Genomic DNA, 15389 nt, shown 5'->3' on the forward strand with positions numbered 1-15389 from the left:
GTGACCCCAATTCACAAAGGAGGATCAAAGGCTGACACAAGTAATTATAGACCTGTGAGTTTAACTTCTGTTCTTGGAAAATTAATGGAGACACTGATTAAAGAAGCACTGCAGGATCATCTAGACAAGACTGCAGCAATAATTCAGACACAGCATGGGTTTGTTAAGGGAAAGTCTTGTCTGACAAATTTGATAGGATATTATGATGTGGTTACAAAGGAACTGGATGCAAAAAATAATTTTGATATCATATATTTGGATTTCAAGGAAAGCTTTTGACACTGTTGCACATGGAAGACTATTGTACAAATTGGAGCAGAATGGTATAAAGGGTAGGTTGCTACAATGGATAAAAGGATGGTTAAGTGGGAGAAGACAGAGTGTGGTAATCAATGGGTGCTGCTCTTCGTGGACTAATGTTATTAGTGGAGTCCCACAGGTTCGGTGTTGGGTCCACTGTTGTTTTGTATATTTATCAATGATATTGATGAAGGTATATCAGGCTTAATGTCGAAGTTTGCAGATGATACAAAGGTTGGCAGGGTTGTTAATGACAGTAATGGCAGTGTGCTACTGCAACAGGATCTAAATAATTTGGGCAGATGGGCTAAGAAGTGGCAACTGAAGTTTAACCTTGACAAATGCAAAGTACCGCATATGGGTAGAAGTAACCCCAGAGAAATGTACCAACTGTGTGGTACTACACTTAAGGTGGTAGAAAATGAAAAAGACCTGGGAGTAATTGGGCAGGCAGATATGAAGTTTACTGAGCAATGCAGACAGGCTGCCAGGGCAGGTCATGTGGTTTTGTCAATGAAATATAGGAATTTTGCTAGCAGGGAAAAGGAGGTGATTATCTCTCTGTATAAGGCAATGGTCAGGCCACGCCTTGAGTACTGCGTACAGGTCTGGAGGCCTCATTTTAGGAAGGATGTAGATTTACTTGAGCGAGTACAGAGAAGGGCAACAAGATTGGTGAGGGGAATGAAGTGATCCTCTTATCAAGAGAGGCTTAAGTTCTGCAAATTGCAGTGGCTGGAGACTAGGCACCTGCGCGGTGATTTGATTGAGGTGTTTAAGGCCTTGAATGGGTTGAGCACGCTGAATTGTGATGGGATCCTTCCACTTGTTCAGATTACGAACCTAATGGGGCATAAATTCAAATTAAGAAAAGACAGATGTAGAATAGATGTGCGGAAATTTGCCTTTAGCCAGCGGGTGGTTAATTGCTGGAACAAACTTCCATCTGTCGTTGTGGAAGTTAATAGGTTGAATAAATTTAAGGAGGAACTGGACAGGCATTTCGAGGGAATGGTGTGATTTATTATTTTTTTTTTTTGGCTGATGCTGCATAAGCTCATACACATGCTTTCTTGCATTACATGCCACCACCACCACTACTACTACTCATTCAGTTTGTTTGCTATCTGATCATCAACAGTCGAACCATCGATATCAAGTGGACCAATCAGTTTCATTCCCTTCCTTTTAGAGTTTATATAAGTAAAGAAATCCTTGCTGTTTTTCTTAGCATCCTTTGCCAAAGATTTCTTGTAATGTGCCTTCACCTGCCTAACCTCCTTTGTGACTTGATTACAGACTAGCTTATATCTGCCATAGGCTTCTGTGTCGCCTGATAATTTATATGCATCCCATGCATTTTTCTTCTCTGCCATGAGTCTCATTAGCTCATTTGACAACCATTTAGGCCTAAACCTTGAACAATATTTCTTAATAGGCATGAAACTTTTGTAGCTTCCACGATTAATTCCTTGAATGCTTCCCACTTAGAGTTTGCTGTTGGTAACATCATCAGTTGATCCCACTGTACAGAATTTAAAAACTGTCTGAGATGAAAATGTTACCCGAATATCAGTTCCATCAGCGTTTTAGACTCCCATGTAGCAAGTACAGCTTGTTTGGCATATCTGAGAGAATGTCTGTGACAACCTCAAGGACCATTTGGGCCTAAACCTAGAGCAGTATTTCTTATTGGAACAAAAAGCCTAGTAGCTTCCAAAATTACTTCCCTGAATGCTTCCCCTTTCGAATTGGTGTTGGTACCATCATTGGTTGGTCAGAGATTTTTTATAGAACTTAAAAAATCTGAGACCACTGTAGTCACCTTTACGAAAGCAGAAGCCCTTCCCTTTACCCCCCATGGTAGTTACATCTTTAAATAAATCCCACATCAGTGCACTGTGATCACTGCCTCCTAGTGGTTCCTTTATCTGTAAATTCTTAATGCATGAATAATCACTGCTTGTAATCAGATGAAGAGTGTTACTCCCTCTTGTTGCCTCTCTAACATGCTGCTATTGAAAACAGTCATCCAATAAATCCACAAAAACCTTGCTAGTGTGTGAGTGACCAAACCACAAATTCCAGTCTATATCTGGGAAGTTAAAATCCCCCGTTATAAGGCACCTTGATTTACTGGCCCACTCTATTTCTCTGTATTCATTGTACTCATCAGTTATTAGGCCTATAACAAACTCCTACCCCCTTTTTTGCTTTCCCAGTGTTTATGTCACACCAAACTGACTCAACATTGCACTGTCCCTCTCTGTCAACTGGATGCACTTTCTTAGATTTTATGTGTTTTTTAACTAACAGCATAACTCCCTTCTTCCTTCCTATCCTTTCTGTACACGTATTCCCCAATTCCAATTCTGCATCCCTTATATCTGAGTGATACCATGTCTTGTTGTTATTGTTGTTGTTATTTGGCCTGACGTAGCCCAGTGGTCAGGAGTGAGAGTGCATAGCACGCGTTCCTTGAGTGGACCGGGGTTCAAGCCCGTGACTACTAAATACGATAAATATTTGTATTGACGATTTATTGTAAACTCTACTGACTTGGTTGTCGTGCCGGAGTATAAACAGAAAATTTATTTATTTATTATTTATTATTTGGTTTTTAGGATGTTTGTTATGTTGTTATTTGGTTTTTAGGAGCATTAGCAACTAAGGCCATATTGCTCCGGGATATGCGGTAGTTATTCCCTGACCTTTCCGCATCCTCCATATTTGGTGGTGACGGACTCGAACCCCGGTCTAATCAAGAAGCGTGTGCTATGCACTGTTGCTCCTTCCCACCCGGCTACGGAGGCGCCTTGGTTTTTAGGAGCATTAGCAACTAAGGCCATAGTGCTCGGGGATATACGGTGGTCATTCCCTGACCTTTCCGCATCCTCCGTATTTGATGGTGACGGGCTCGAACCCCGGTCTAATCAAGAAGCGTGTGCTACGCACTGCTGCTCCTTCCCACCTGGCTACGGAGGCGCCGATACCATGTCTCTGATATCCCAACAGTATCCGCCTAAGAAGTCTTAACCAGTACTTCGATTTCATCAAATTTATTCAATACACTCCTAGCAGTGGTGTACATTCAAGTATACATGCACCTGTTCTTACTCTTAGTTACTCTAACACAACCCATGTATTTACTTGTTTCATGACTCCGAGTAGTTCCTGAAATCCCTAGCAACTTGCCCTCTGGGTTGCTGCTCATTCCAATAAAAGCAGTGCAAGAATCATTTCCACCTCTCCCTGTGGCTAATGTTAACTATCAGACTGTGAAACCCTCTCAAGCTAACAGTTCCAACCCACCTAATATTACCTTAACAGCATCACCAAATATTGTTGCACCCCTTTCTATTTAAGTGTAGCCCATCCCTGTAGAAGCAATCGCTCCTGTTAACAAGCACAGACCATGCTGGGGAAAATTCTACCCCATGAGTCCTGCACAATCTCACCAGGGCCGAATTGATTGATAAGGCTCTCATATACTCCCTCTTATCACGTTTGTGCAGAATTGCAGATAATTAAACCCTAACTTGTGACTTTTTTCAACTGTAGTTGTTAAGTAATTGCACAGATCTCCTACTCTTCATATCGTTAGTACCAACATTTACAACATAATCAACTTTTGCCCCTGGTAGACATATCCTGGTCCTATTCCACCTATCCTTTTCTCACAATATATTTCTTGTTTCCCTGACAATTTAGTCACCAACAATAACTAACTCCTGTGAAACCAGCACATTCTGCCCAGAAGGTTGCCACTGTGTTGTCTGGTGCATAAAATTGAGCTTTGGTGTTGAGTTGGGTAGCTCAGAGCTTAATGGGACCCCCATTTTAATTCCTTCGAGGGCATCTACCCAACTCTTCAATCTCTCATAGATGCCCATCAGAAAGCTGAGTTGGCGCCTAATTTCTTCACATTCTCTGCACCTAGCACACACACACACACACACACACACAAAGACATCCTCCATGGCTATATCGTGTCCTGTTCGAGTGAGAGATCTGCAAACATGCCGCATTTTGCACATTTTTTTAGACTGTGATGCGCTGGAGAATTGCCCCTTTCAGTTCTCCCCTGAACAACAGCACTTTTGCTACTTTGCACATGTTCCTTTGCTGCTGTAGTCTGGGGCATGATTTCCATTTAAATACAATTTAATTAACAATAAAAATTAAAAGGATTTATAAATTTAATTGATTAATTGCCAATACTATACTAAGCTAACAGATTCCTACTACAGTGCTACGTATTACGCTATCTTGTTTATGTTATACCTTACGCTGTCAAGTTTGAGATATACGTAATGCTATTCCATATTGATATTGCAGAATTATCGATACTAAGTAATAACCCACAAAATCTCTAGGTTCAAAATAAACTAAGTATCATAACTAGGAATATAAAGCTACTTCTAGAAAATAAATTATTATGCCAATTAAGTTAATGAAATGGTAAAAATTTAAGAAAAATTTCTGTATTAGCTGGAGCCATAAAATCTTCGGCTGACATGGTGAGGAAACAAGTGATTGACAGGTGAAAGCTCCTCCCACTCAGTTCTCTGATTGCTGATTATGTGGAGGCATTTTATTTCTGATTGTTTTGTGTCGTTGAGGAGCGGGGCACTTAGCTTAGTTAGGGTTTTTTATCCCGCCCCATCTGGCTGTTTTGAATTGGAAAATGAGTTCACGATCTGAAAACATCGGCAAGTGGTGGGGGGAAATAAACACCATAGGCATATCAACCTAGGAAGACAGTGAGCAGGAAGTGGCCAGAGTCACAACTTGTCAATCACTGCTTTCCCACTGTTTTGCTAGCCACCATTTTGGATGGGGGTACCCTAATTTGGAGTTTTACCAAAACTTCACCCACACCAGGTATGTGTAAGATATCTAATTTGATCATATGGTGAATGTAGTAAGTTCAACAAACCATTTTGCTACTTAATGGGACTCATATTTTTCTGCATTCTGGTTGTTTACAATCACATTAATTATTATTATCGTTCTGTATTCTGTGATAATTATATAGTAAGATCTGTGATAATTATATAGTACAAGCACATGATATTATGTTTGAAATAAATGATAGTTCTGGAACTATTTGAGTGATTTTAGGATCTCTTTGTTGTTGAGAGGAGTGATAAGTATTTATGTACATTATTTAATCATTATGTGGATTTACATAATATGTGGAGAAGTAATTTATTAATATTTTTATATATGTATAAATATATTTGCTATTTTTTGTGTCTTTTTAAATTTAGGCTTTAGAAGATGTTAACCTTAAAAAAAGGCCTCTGTTGAAGGCAGGTTTAACCTACATGGACAAAGTTTTTACCGTCCTTTTTTTCTTTGAAATGATATTAAAATGGCTTGCATTTGGTTTCAAGAAATATTTCACTAATGCATGGTGTTGGCTAGATTTCGTCATTGTGCTGGTAAGGTTTCATTTTAAAATTATTTACTTGCTTTAATTTCCCTTAAAATAAACAAAATATATTTTACTTAAATTTGAACATAAGTTGTGATTAAATTCTTTTTCAAATGATTTTTAAATCAAATGAAAAAATTTTGCATGCTTTTAATCGATAATATAATATAAAATATTAAAAAATATAATAGGAAGGAAAAAAATATGCTTCAGTTTTTCTAGTAATTTAGTTAACTATTGATGTAGAAAATTTGTGTTTGGTTAGAGTTTTTTAGAATATGAGAAGTTACCACATCTATTTATTAAGTATTATAATGCCTACAGAACATTACAACTATAAAAACAATTAAACTATACCAAGCAAAGATGTGTTTAGAATAAAATAAAATGCATGTAAAAAATATTGAAACTTTCATAAGCTTATACTCATTATTTGTTCAGGTTTCATTAAACGACTTGTTAAAGTAAAACCACTTGTAAACTATCAAATAACCACAGGTAAACCCATCTTAACTGCATGCTGTTTGATAGTTTTTATTTTAACTGTTTTCATTGTATCATAATTTAATACACTACATAGTTTTATGTTATTTTGTTATCGTTATTCTGACTACAGTAAAGGCATTGAGAAAAGAATCATTATGGATGCAACAAATTGTTTTGTTGGCAAGGTTCATTCCTGTTGAAGTACACAACAGTGTCAGTGGACTATAATTACATTCAGACATTTACTACTACCCCTCTATTGCCTACCTGGATCAAGACTCCAAGACTCTATTGCCTACCTGGATCAAGATTCCAAGACTCTATTGCCTACCTGGATCAAAACTCCAAGATTTTTTCATAAATATAACCCATCCCTTCTCTGGCAGACCATATCTTCAGCCAAGAAGTATCCAATTTCTAAACCAAACAAGATGGCTCTAATATTTCAATGGCTTTATTTTTATTTCTTGCAGTTCCTTCCACCAAGACTTATAGACTTAGCTGAAACTTTACTTGATCTAGCAATACAACAGCCCTCAATGACTGCTTTGTAAATGATTCTTGCTTTATATAAGAAACATCACAACCAGTCATAGCTTTCCATCATATAATTTTATAAGTTATTTTATGCTCCCTCCTTGTGATAAAAAATTTATGTTAATAGAAATTGGGATTTCTAGGTACTCTCTGACCATTGGTATATGCTGTTATATCATTGTTTGCATAAACAATCTCTCTGCATGTTATTCTTTTGTGCAATTCATTTATAACTTGATGCTGTTTTCTGTTTATTTTCTATCTTTAACAATGCTTAATATGGTTACCAGAACAATCACTACTTGTGCAGTAGTTCTGGTTTTCTCATTTTAGGTTTTCTTCCTCACAGAGGGTGTTGGTGTAGTGTTCCAACCTGTCTGCCTTTTAATTTCTCTGCTAAGTATGACAGAATAGAAATCAATGATACTCGTATATAGAATATATTTTTGTCCTTCCAAGTTATTTGTGAATTGCTTGTTTCTATTTGCAAGTTTCTATAATGGTGCTCATAATGAACTGTCCAGAATATAGAACTATATATAAATTGGCTAAGGTAAAGAAAGCGAACACGAAAACCTTGGCAAACTACATGAAACTTACAGGACAAACTGGTTTGCCACTACAGCAGTTTCTTGCTTCATTCTCAGTAAACAGATGGTCCAGAACAGAAGTGGAGAACGATATATTGATTGACATATAGGCGTAACAGATGATGTACTGATTGGTACATGAATACAACTGACAATAACATAATAAAATAGCATTAAGACAGGGTTGTTCAAATTAAAGTATCCACATGTAGAGGGCTCTGGAGTGAGTTCTAAGGCTCATACTGAAGAGAAATTTGGACAACAGGTGCAATAAATAATGCGCTCGCCATTTATTGGGAAAAAAAAATTAGTTACAAAATTTGTCACTGTACAGTGCATAACTATCTTAGTTATGATTATGCAAATAACTTACGTTATTTGTATAATCATAAGTTATTGCCACAGCACCACTACTCAGCTCTATTGAACTGTATAAAAGCAAAGCAGTCTCTTCAAAATCATACAGTAGATGTTTGCCTTCACTACAGCAGCAAAGCCAACAACGTTGCAGGAAAAAGCTCTATTAGTGAAGCTGTACTATCAGAACAGTAACAATGCAGCTGTGGCTATCAGAGAATTCTGGCTTCAGAAGCACATAAGGCATGGACCTATGACTGTTGTTCTGTCCGCAAAATGATTGCAAAATTTGAAGCAACAGGACATCGTGGTGTTCAACCAGGTAGATTTCGAAAATGAGTGGACTCCTCTTGTGTTGAAGATGTGGCTATGGCTGTCGTGGATTTATCAAGTGACCCCAGGGGCTCACATCTGGTGAGTATGGGCATGGCACACCCAGGGTCCTGAGCTGGATATCATCATTCTTCTTTTTCTTGGTGATTCCCTTTTACTTCTGACCCTTGTTCTCTCTCTCTCTCTCAGGGTTAAAAAAAAAAATTTTTTTTGGCTGATGCAGTATAAGCCTCAGGCTTCCTTGCACCATATGGCTAATGATAATAATAATAATAATAATGGTAATAAGTCAATCTCCATGTGGTAGTGTAAGTGTACCAGCTGTTTCTCGTGAAGTGGGCATGCCGTATTCCACTGTAAGGCATTAGGTGTTGCAGTAGTATCCTTACAAGATGCACATGCTACACAACTAAAGCATGGTGATGCAGATATTCATTTTACATACACACTTCAGTTTCTGGCGCTAATGACAGTGGATATACTTGGCCATGGAACATCCTTTGGAGTGATGAAGCCCACTTCTGCTTAAATGGACAAGTGAATATGCACAACTGTCACATTTGGGCAACAGAAAAACTCTCGAGTTATCCAAGAGGTCCTGTTGCATTCTCCAAAAGTGACAGTGTGGTGTAGATTTACGGCCACATTCATGATTGGGACATATTTTTTTTTGAACAGGTAACACCGACTGGACCCCGAACCTGTTCTTTCACCGGGCAGCGATATTATGAAATGTTGGCAAATTTCACGATACCAGAGCTACAACAATGTGGGTGCCTTCAGGATACCATATTCATGCAAGATGATGTGCCACCAGACATCTTGGCCACCCCGATCACTGGACCTCACCCCATGTGACTTCTGGTTGTGGGGTTTTTTGAAGAACCAGGTGTATCAGGAAGGATTTCAAACTCTGGCAGATCTGAAGGACAGCATTAGACGTCATGTACTAGCTATTCCAGTTGACATGTTATGTTCTGCTGTAGAAAATGCTGTTCTTCAAATGGAAACTGTTGTTGACCAAAATGGAGGACACATTGAACAGTTGTAGTGCTGTTCAAGTGATTTGTATTGCCACAGTGCCATATAGTGACAAATTTTGTATCTAATTTTTTTTTCCCAATAAATGGCAAGTGCATTCTTTATTGTACCTGCTATCCAAATTTCTCTTCAGTACGAGCCTTAGAACTCGCTCCAGAGCCCTCTACATAGGGTTACCTTAATTTTAACAACCCTGTATATATATATATATATATATATATATATATATATATATATATATATATATATATATATATATATATAAGAATCCTTTTTTTTCTTTTCCTATTATTTCCTAACATAACCTTTAAAGTTAGGTAAGGAAACCTTTTTCTATTCTTTCCTAACCTAACGTTTAAGGTCAGGTTGGGAAATATAACGAAAAATAAAGAAACCTTTTACTTTTTACTTTTTTTAACTTTTAAGGTTAGGTTAGGAAACCTAATCCTAAAAACTTCTTTTTTTTTTTTTTGGTAGTTGTTGGCGCATAGGCTTCTGTGGCCATAATGCACCTCCCAAGATTTTTGTAGTACTTTTATCCAAGCCCGAGGCGGGAATCGAACCTGTGACCTTTGGGTTGCCAGTCAGGCACTTTAACCACCCGGCTAGCCCGGTCAGCTCCCTAAAAACTTACAAAGAAATCAGTAATATGGTTTTTTAATAACAAAAACACTCATGCACTCCCATAATCTGATTTTAATAATGAGAAAAAACAGAGTAAAGAAGATAAAAAATGAATGTAACAGCTCTTTTTGGAAATAAAAAATGAATTTCACAAATACAAATCATCTATTTGCACCTGAATAGCTGTTCGCAATATGGCTAATAATATTCTGAAAAGCATCTTCATGATTTTTCCCATAAATCTGACACCGCATATATTCATTTATGTGACCAACTGATGACTAAACAATATCACATTATCGCCTGTCACGCCTACACATTAACACCTGTAAACCAATAATTTGACCATATGACATTATCATCTGTTATGTTAATGCACCAATTGTTATATCACGCCTGCGTGTCAATCATTATATCATTCTCCACTTCTGCTCCAGACCAACAACACACACACCATCCATTTATCGAGAATGAAGCAGGAAACTGCGGTAGTGGCAAACCAATTTCTCCAGCAAGGTTCCCATAGTTTGCCATGGTTCTCATGTTGACTTTCTTTACCTTAGCCTATAAATCATTTTTATATCTATCATATTGCGAAGCCAGACAACATAAACATTCCCGACCTCACAGGCCAGAGGTCTTATAGTTGCAGTGTTTTTAGTTGTCTTGTATTTCCTATATATTTGAATGCTCCCTATATTAACTATAATTTTATAATTTTGTCAAGAAGAGTCAGATTTTTTGTACATGCCTGTTGGATGATTTTTTTCCCCTTGCACATTCATTTGGCCTGTTTGCATTATGCCTTGTGCATTATGGCTATCTATAATCTTAATTCATTATTTATACTTAATGAGACATCTTTCTCTTGTTCACTGGCATGAAGGAGTTGGTGTTTATTATTATTATTATTAGCTGTATGGTGCAAAGAAACTTGAGGCTTATGCTGCACCAGCCAAAAAAAAATCCCGAGTTACCCTGAAGAGAGAGTGAGAGAGATGTAGAAGGGAATCACCAAGAAAGAGAAGAATGATGATATCCAGCTCAGGACCCTGAGTGTGCCAAGCCCATACTCACCAGATGTGAGTTTACATGATATCCAGTTGAGAAGCCAGGGCTCACATGAAAAAATCAGTTTTCTTAAGGAAAATGCAGCCAATGCTCAGATTTCTGATGCATAAAGTATAGAGGAGTATGTCAGTCTCAATATATATTTCTGTGGTCATGGATGCAGACTAGGTTTTACCAGAAAAGGCAGTTTAAACTGTTAAGCAAAATATCAATGTAGTAGTGAAAAGCATGGCTTCTTTTCAAGTAAAATTTCTATTTCTTTTTTGTTTTTTGATGACCAGGATTGGATTCACCTAAAAACAGAGCTAAATCCTCATTGATATAAACTGTAGGGTCAAATAATGTCATTTTTAATCAGTAGGTGCAAACTGTATAATACCATTTATGCAGTATTATGCTGTATTAACCAAAAAATAAATAAATTATCCACTTCATTGGTCCATTACTCCTAATAATTTGTCTAATACTTCTTTAAATTTATTCAAACTTCCTACTTCTACAAAAAAACCAGATGGGAGCTTGTTCCAACAATCATATACTCTCTCTGGCTGAAATCAAAAGATACTCACATCAAGACTGCAACCATCCTTTTCCAATGCAATTTTATGTCCCAATTTGCGTGCACATTATGTGAGAAAAAGTATTAATGTAATCAGCAATTAGTTTACTCTCCGCCTATTTAAAGCTCTACATTTAAATCAGATCTCCTAACAGTGACCTTGTTTCCAATTGCTGAAATTTACTTGAGCTCAAGTTGGAAAGAGGACTCTTTTATGCCTCTAACTATTCTTGTTACAGCTTGCTGCATCAGTTCCAACAGATCTAGATCCTTCCTAAAATTAAGATTCTAGACCTTTATGCAATACTCAAGGTATAGCCCAACCATTCCCTTACACAATGGAATAATCATTTCCTTGCCTGTCCTGACAAAGTTCTTGTGTATCATTGACAGAGCCATAAGCTATCCTAGTAGTCTGTCTGCACTGCTTCAAAAACTTCACCAGATGTTTTTTTCGCCAGACTGTTTAATCTTTTTCATTCTCCATTACTTGAGTTGGTACCAACCAAATGTTATGTCATTTTGGGATTACTTCTACCCAACAGTACTTTGGGTAGAAGTAAACCTCAGTTGCCACTCTTCAGACTATCTACCTAATTTATCCAGATCTATTTGGAGTAGCATATTCTGATGACTTATTAACCACTTGTTAACCTTTGCATCATCATCAAACTTAAAAATTAAACTTGATATTCTTTCCTCAATATAATTAAAAACTATGGAAAACAATGTGGGCACCAAATATAAAACCCTAAGGGACTTCACTAATAACATCAGCCCATGAATAATAATCACCCCCTTCTCTTTCTACTCAATTATTCCTTTATCCATGGGAGTTACTCACCTCTAAATGCCACACATGAAATTTATTAAACGTCAGGTGTGGCATTTAGATATGAGATTTAATCACCATTAAATATCACACCTGGCTTTTGACACTAAATTCCACAGTGCAAAGTGCTCCAATTTGCACAGTGGAACAGTGTCAGATGCTTTCCTGTAATATAAGTATATGATGTCACAATTGTTTTTAAATTTAGTTCCTTTGCAGCTACCTCATAGTAGGTAGTCAGGTTGGTCAGATATGATAAATTTTTCCCTGGCATGGCAGTCAAGCTTCCACGTTCATAATTACTCATTTCACCTGTTTTGATCCTGCTATGTGAATAGGAAAGACAAATGAACATCCCCAGTTGGAGACACACCCTGAAATCAGTTAGCATTAGCATTAGTTGAGGCATTTGATTCAAGAAAGCAAGCTTATAGAGGGTTTTCAGCAAGCTTAAAACCCTTCCCATTTCACCCCATCTGGTCACTTCAAATGTTTGTTTAGTTTAACCTTAAATTTCTTTAAGCTATCAACTTCCACAACAACAGATTAGCATTAGCATTAGTACAGGCATTTGATGCAAGAAAGCAAGCTTATGCAGCATCAGCCAAAAAAAAAAAAAAAAAAAAAAACCACTTCCACTTCACCCCTCTGTTCGTTCAAAATACCTATCCAGCTGAGCCTTAAACTTTTTTAGGCTATCAACCTCCACCATAAGGGATGGAAGTCTGTTCCACCAACCAACTACCCGCTGGCTAAAGGCAAATTTCCGCACGTCTATCCTACATCTGTCTTTCCTCAATTTGAATTTATGCCCTCTCAGGTGATTTTTCTGAGCTAGAGGAAGAATCCCATCAGCATTGAGCATGCTTAAACCATTCAAGGCTTTATACACCTCTATCAGATCACCTCGCTGGTGCCTAGTCTCCAGACACTGTAATTTGCAAAACTTAAGCCTTTCTTCGTAAGAGCACCCCTTTGTTCCATTCACTAATCTTGTTGCCCTTCTCTGTACTCGTTCCAGCAGCTCTACATCCTTCTTGAAATGAGGCCTCCAGACCTGTATACAGTACTCTAGGTGTGGCCTGACCATTGCTTTATACAATGGAATAATCACCTCCTTATCCCTGCTGGAAAAATTCCTGTATATCATTGACAATACTCCATGAGCTACTCTTGCAGCCCGTCTGCACTGCTCAGAGAACTTCATATCTGCCTGCACAACCACCCCCAAGTCCCTTTCATTCTCTACCACTGTCAGTGTAGTACCACAGAGTTGATACGTTGCTCTGGGGGGTTGTTTCCCATGTGTAGTACTTTACATTTGTCAATGTTAAACTTCATTTGCCACCTCTCAGCCCATCTGCTCAACCTTTCCAGATCCTGTTGCAGCAGCATAGTGTCAGTAGTGTCCTTGACAACCCTGCCAACCTTTATATCATCTGCAAACTTGGACATTAAGCTTGATATACCATCATCAATATCATTTATAAATACAGAAAACAATAATGGACCCAACACTGAGCCCTGAGGGACTCCACTAATAACATTAGTCCACGATGAGCAGTGTCCATTGATTACCACTCTCTGTCTTCTCCCCCTCAACCACCCCTTTATCCATAGCAGCAATTTGCCTCCAATGTCACACTGCTCCAATTTGTGTAGCAGTCTTCCATGTGCAACAGTATCAAAAGCCTTTCTAAGATCCAAGTATATAATATCAAAGTTATTCCCTGCATCCAGTTCTTTTGTGACTGCATCATAGTATCCAATCAAGTTGGTCAGGCAAGACTTCCCCTTAACAAAACCATGCTGTGTCTGAGCTATAACTGAAGTCTTGTCTAAATGATCCTGCAGTGCTTCTTTAACCAGTGCCTCCATTAATTTTCCTGGAACAGAAGTTAAGCTCACAGGTCTATAATTACTTGTGTCAGCCTTTGATCCTCCTTTGTGAATTGGGGTCACATTTGCACATTTCCAGTCTATGGGTACCTCCCCTGAGTCCAAGGAAGTTCTCATAATTATGGCTAAGGGTTTGCTTACTTGCTTTGCTGCTTCCTTTAATATAACTGGATAGATCCCATCCACCCGGGTGCCTTTCTTGTGTTTATCTTCAACAGTTTCTCCTCCACTTTACTCCCAGTTATTTCAAGATTCTGTAGCTTACTGCTAGAGTTGAATACACCTCTGGCATTCCCCTTGCTGAATAACACCTCATGTGTGAATGTCGATGCAAAATATTCATTTAGTTTGTTAGCTACGTGAGCAGGATCATCAACAGTTGACCCATCAATATCAAGTGGACCAATCTGATTCATCCCCTTCCTTCTAGAGTTTACATAAGTAAAGAATTCTTTGCTGTTTTTCTTTGCATCCCTTGCCAAGGATTTCTCGTAATCTGCCTTCGCCTGCCTAACCTCCTTTGTAACTTGGTTGCATATCAACTTGTATCTATCATAGGCTTCTGTGTCATGTGTTAATTTGTAAGTATCCCATGCATTTTTCTTCTCTGCCATGTGCCTCATTAGTTCATCTGACATCCATTTTGGCCTAAACCTTGAACAATATTTCTTAGTTGGTATGTAAAGCCTAGTAGCTTCCAAGATAAGTTCTTTGAATGCTTCCCATTTTGAATTTGCTGTTGGTAACATCATCAGTTGGTCCCACTGTATAGAATTTAAATACTGTCTCAGTCCATCGTAGTCGCCTTTACGGAAGCAATAACCCTTCCCTTTACCCCTAATGGTAGTTACCTCTTTGAGTAAATCCCACTTCAGCACACTGTGATCACTGCCACCTAGTGGTTCATTTATCTGCAGATTCTTAATGCATGAAGAATCACTGCTGATAATCAAATCAAGAGTATTACTCCCTCTAGTTGTCTCCCGAACATGCTGATGTAGAAAACAGTCATCCAATAAATCCACAAAAGCCCTGCTAGTGTGTGAGTAACCAGCCCCCAAATTCCAGTCAATATCTGGGAAATTAAAATCTCCCATTATAAGACTCTCTGATTTACTGGCCCACTCTATTTCCCTGTACAGTTCCTTATTATACTCATCAGAGTCATTAGGCCTATAGCACACTCCTACTCTCAATTTTGATCTCCCAATGCTTATGTCACACCAAACTGACTCAACACTGCACTGTCCAGCGATGTCGACTGGCTTCACTTCCTTGGTTTTAATGTGTTTCTTAACTAATAGCATAACCCCTCCCCCC

At 38.1% G+C, this 15389-nt stretch overlaps 1 protein-coding gene across 1 annotated transcript in view; it reads left to right on the plus strand.

The window, feature by feature from the left end:
• LOC150089320 (sodium channel protein para-like) overlaps window positions 1-15389 on the plus strand; it is a 2114826-nt gene that overhangs the window by 1647182 nt on the left and 452255 nt on the right. The window contains exon 26 of the mRNA XM_090389008.1: window positions 5574-5747. Within this exon, the coding sequence (XP_090245134.1) occupies window positions 5574-5747 (174 nt within the window). The remainder of the gene's footprint in view (window positions 1-5573; window positions 5748-15389) is intronic.

The sequence above is a fragment of the Mastigoproctus giganteus genome, chromosome 2 (genome assembly GCF_048544385.1).
Source record: "Mastigoproctus giganteus isolate SK-2022 chromosome 2, ASM4854438v1, whole genome shotgun sequence".
Taxonomy (NCBI): Eukaryota; Metazoa; Arthropoda; class Arachnida; order Uropygi; family Thelyphonidae; genus Mastigoproctus; species Mastigoproctus giganteus.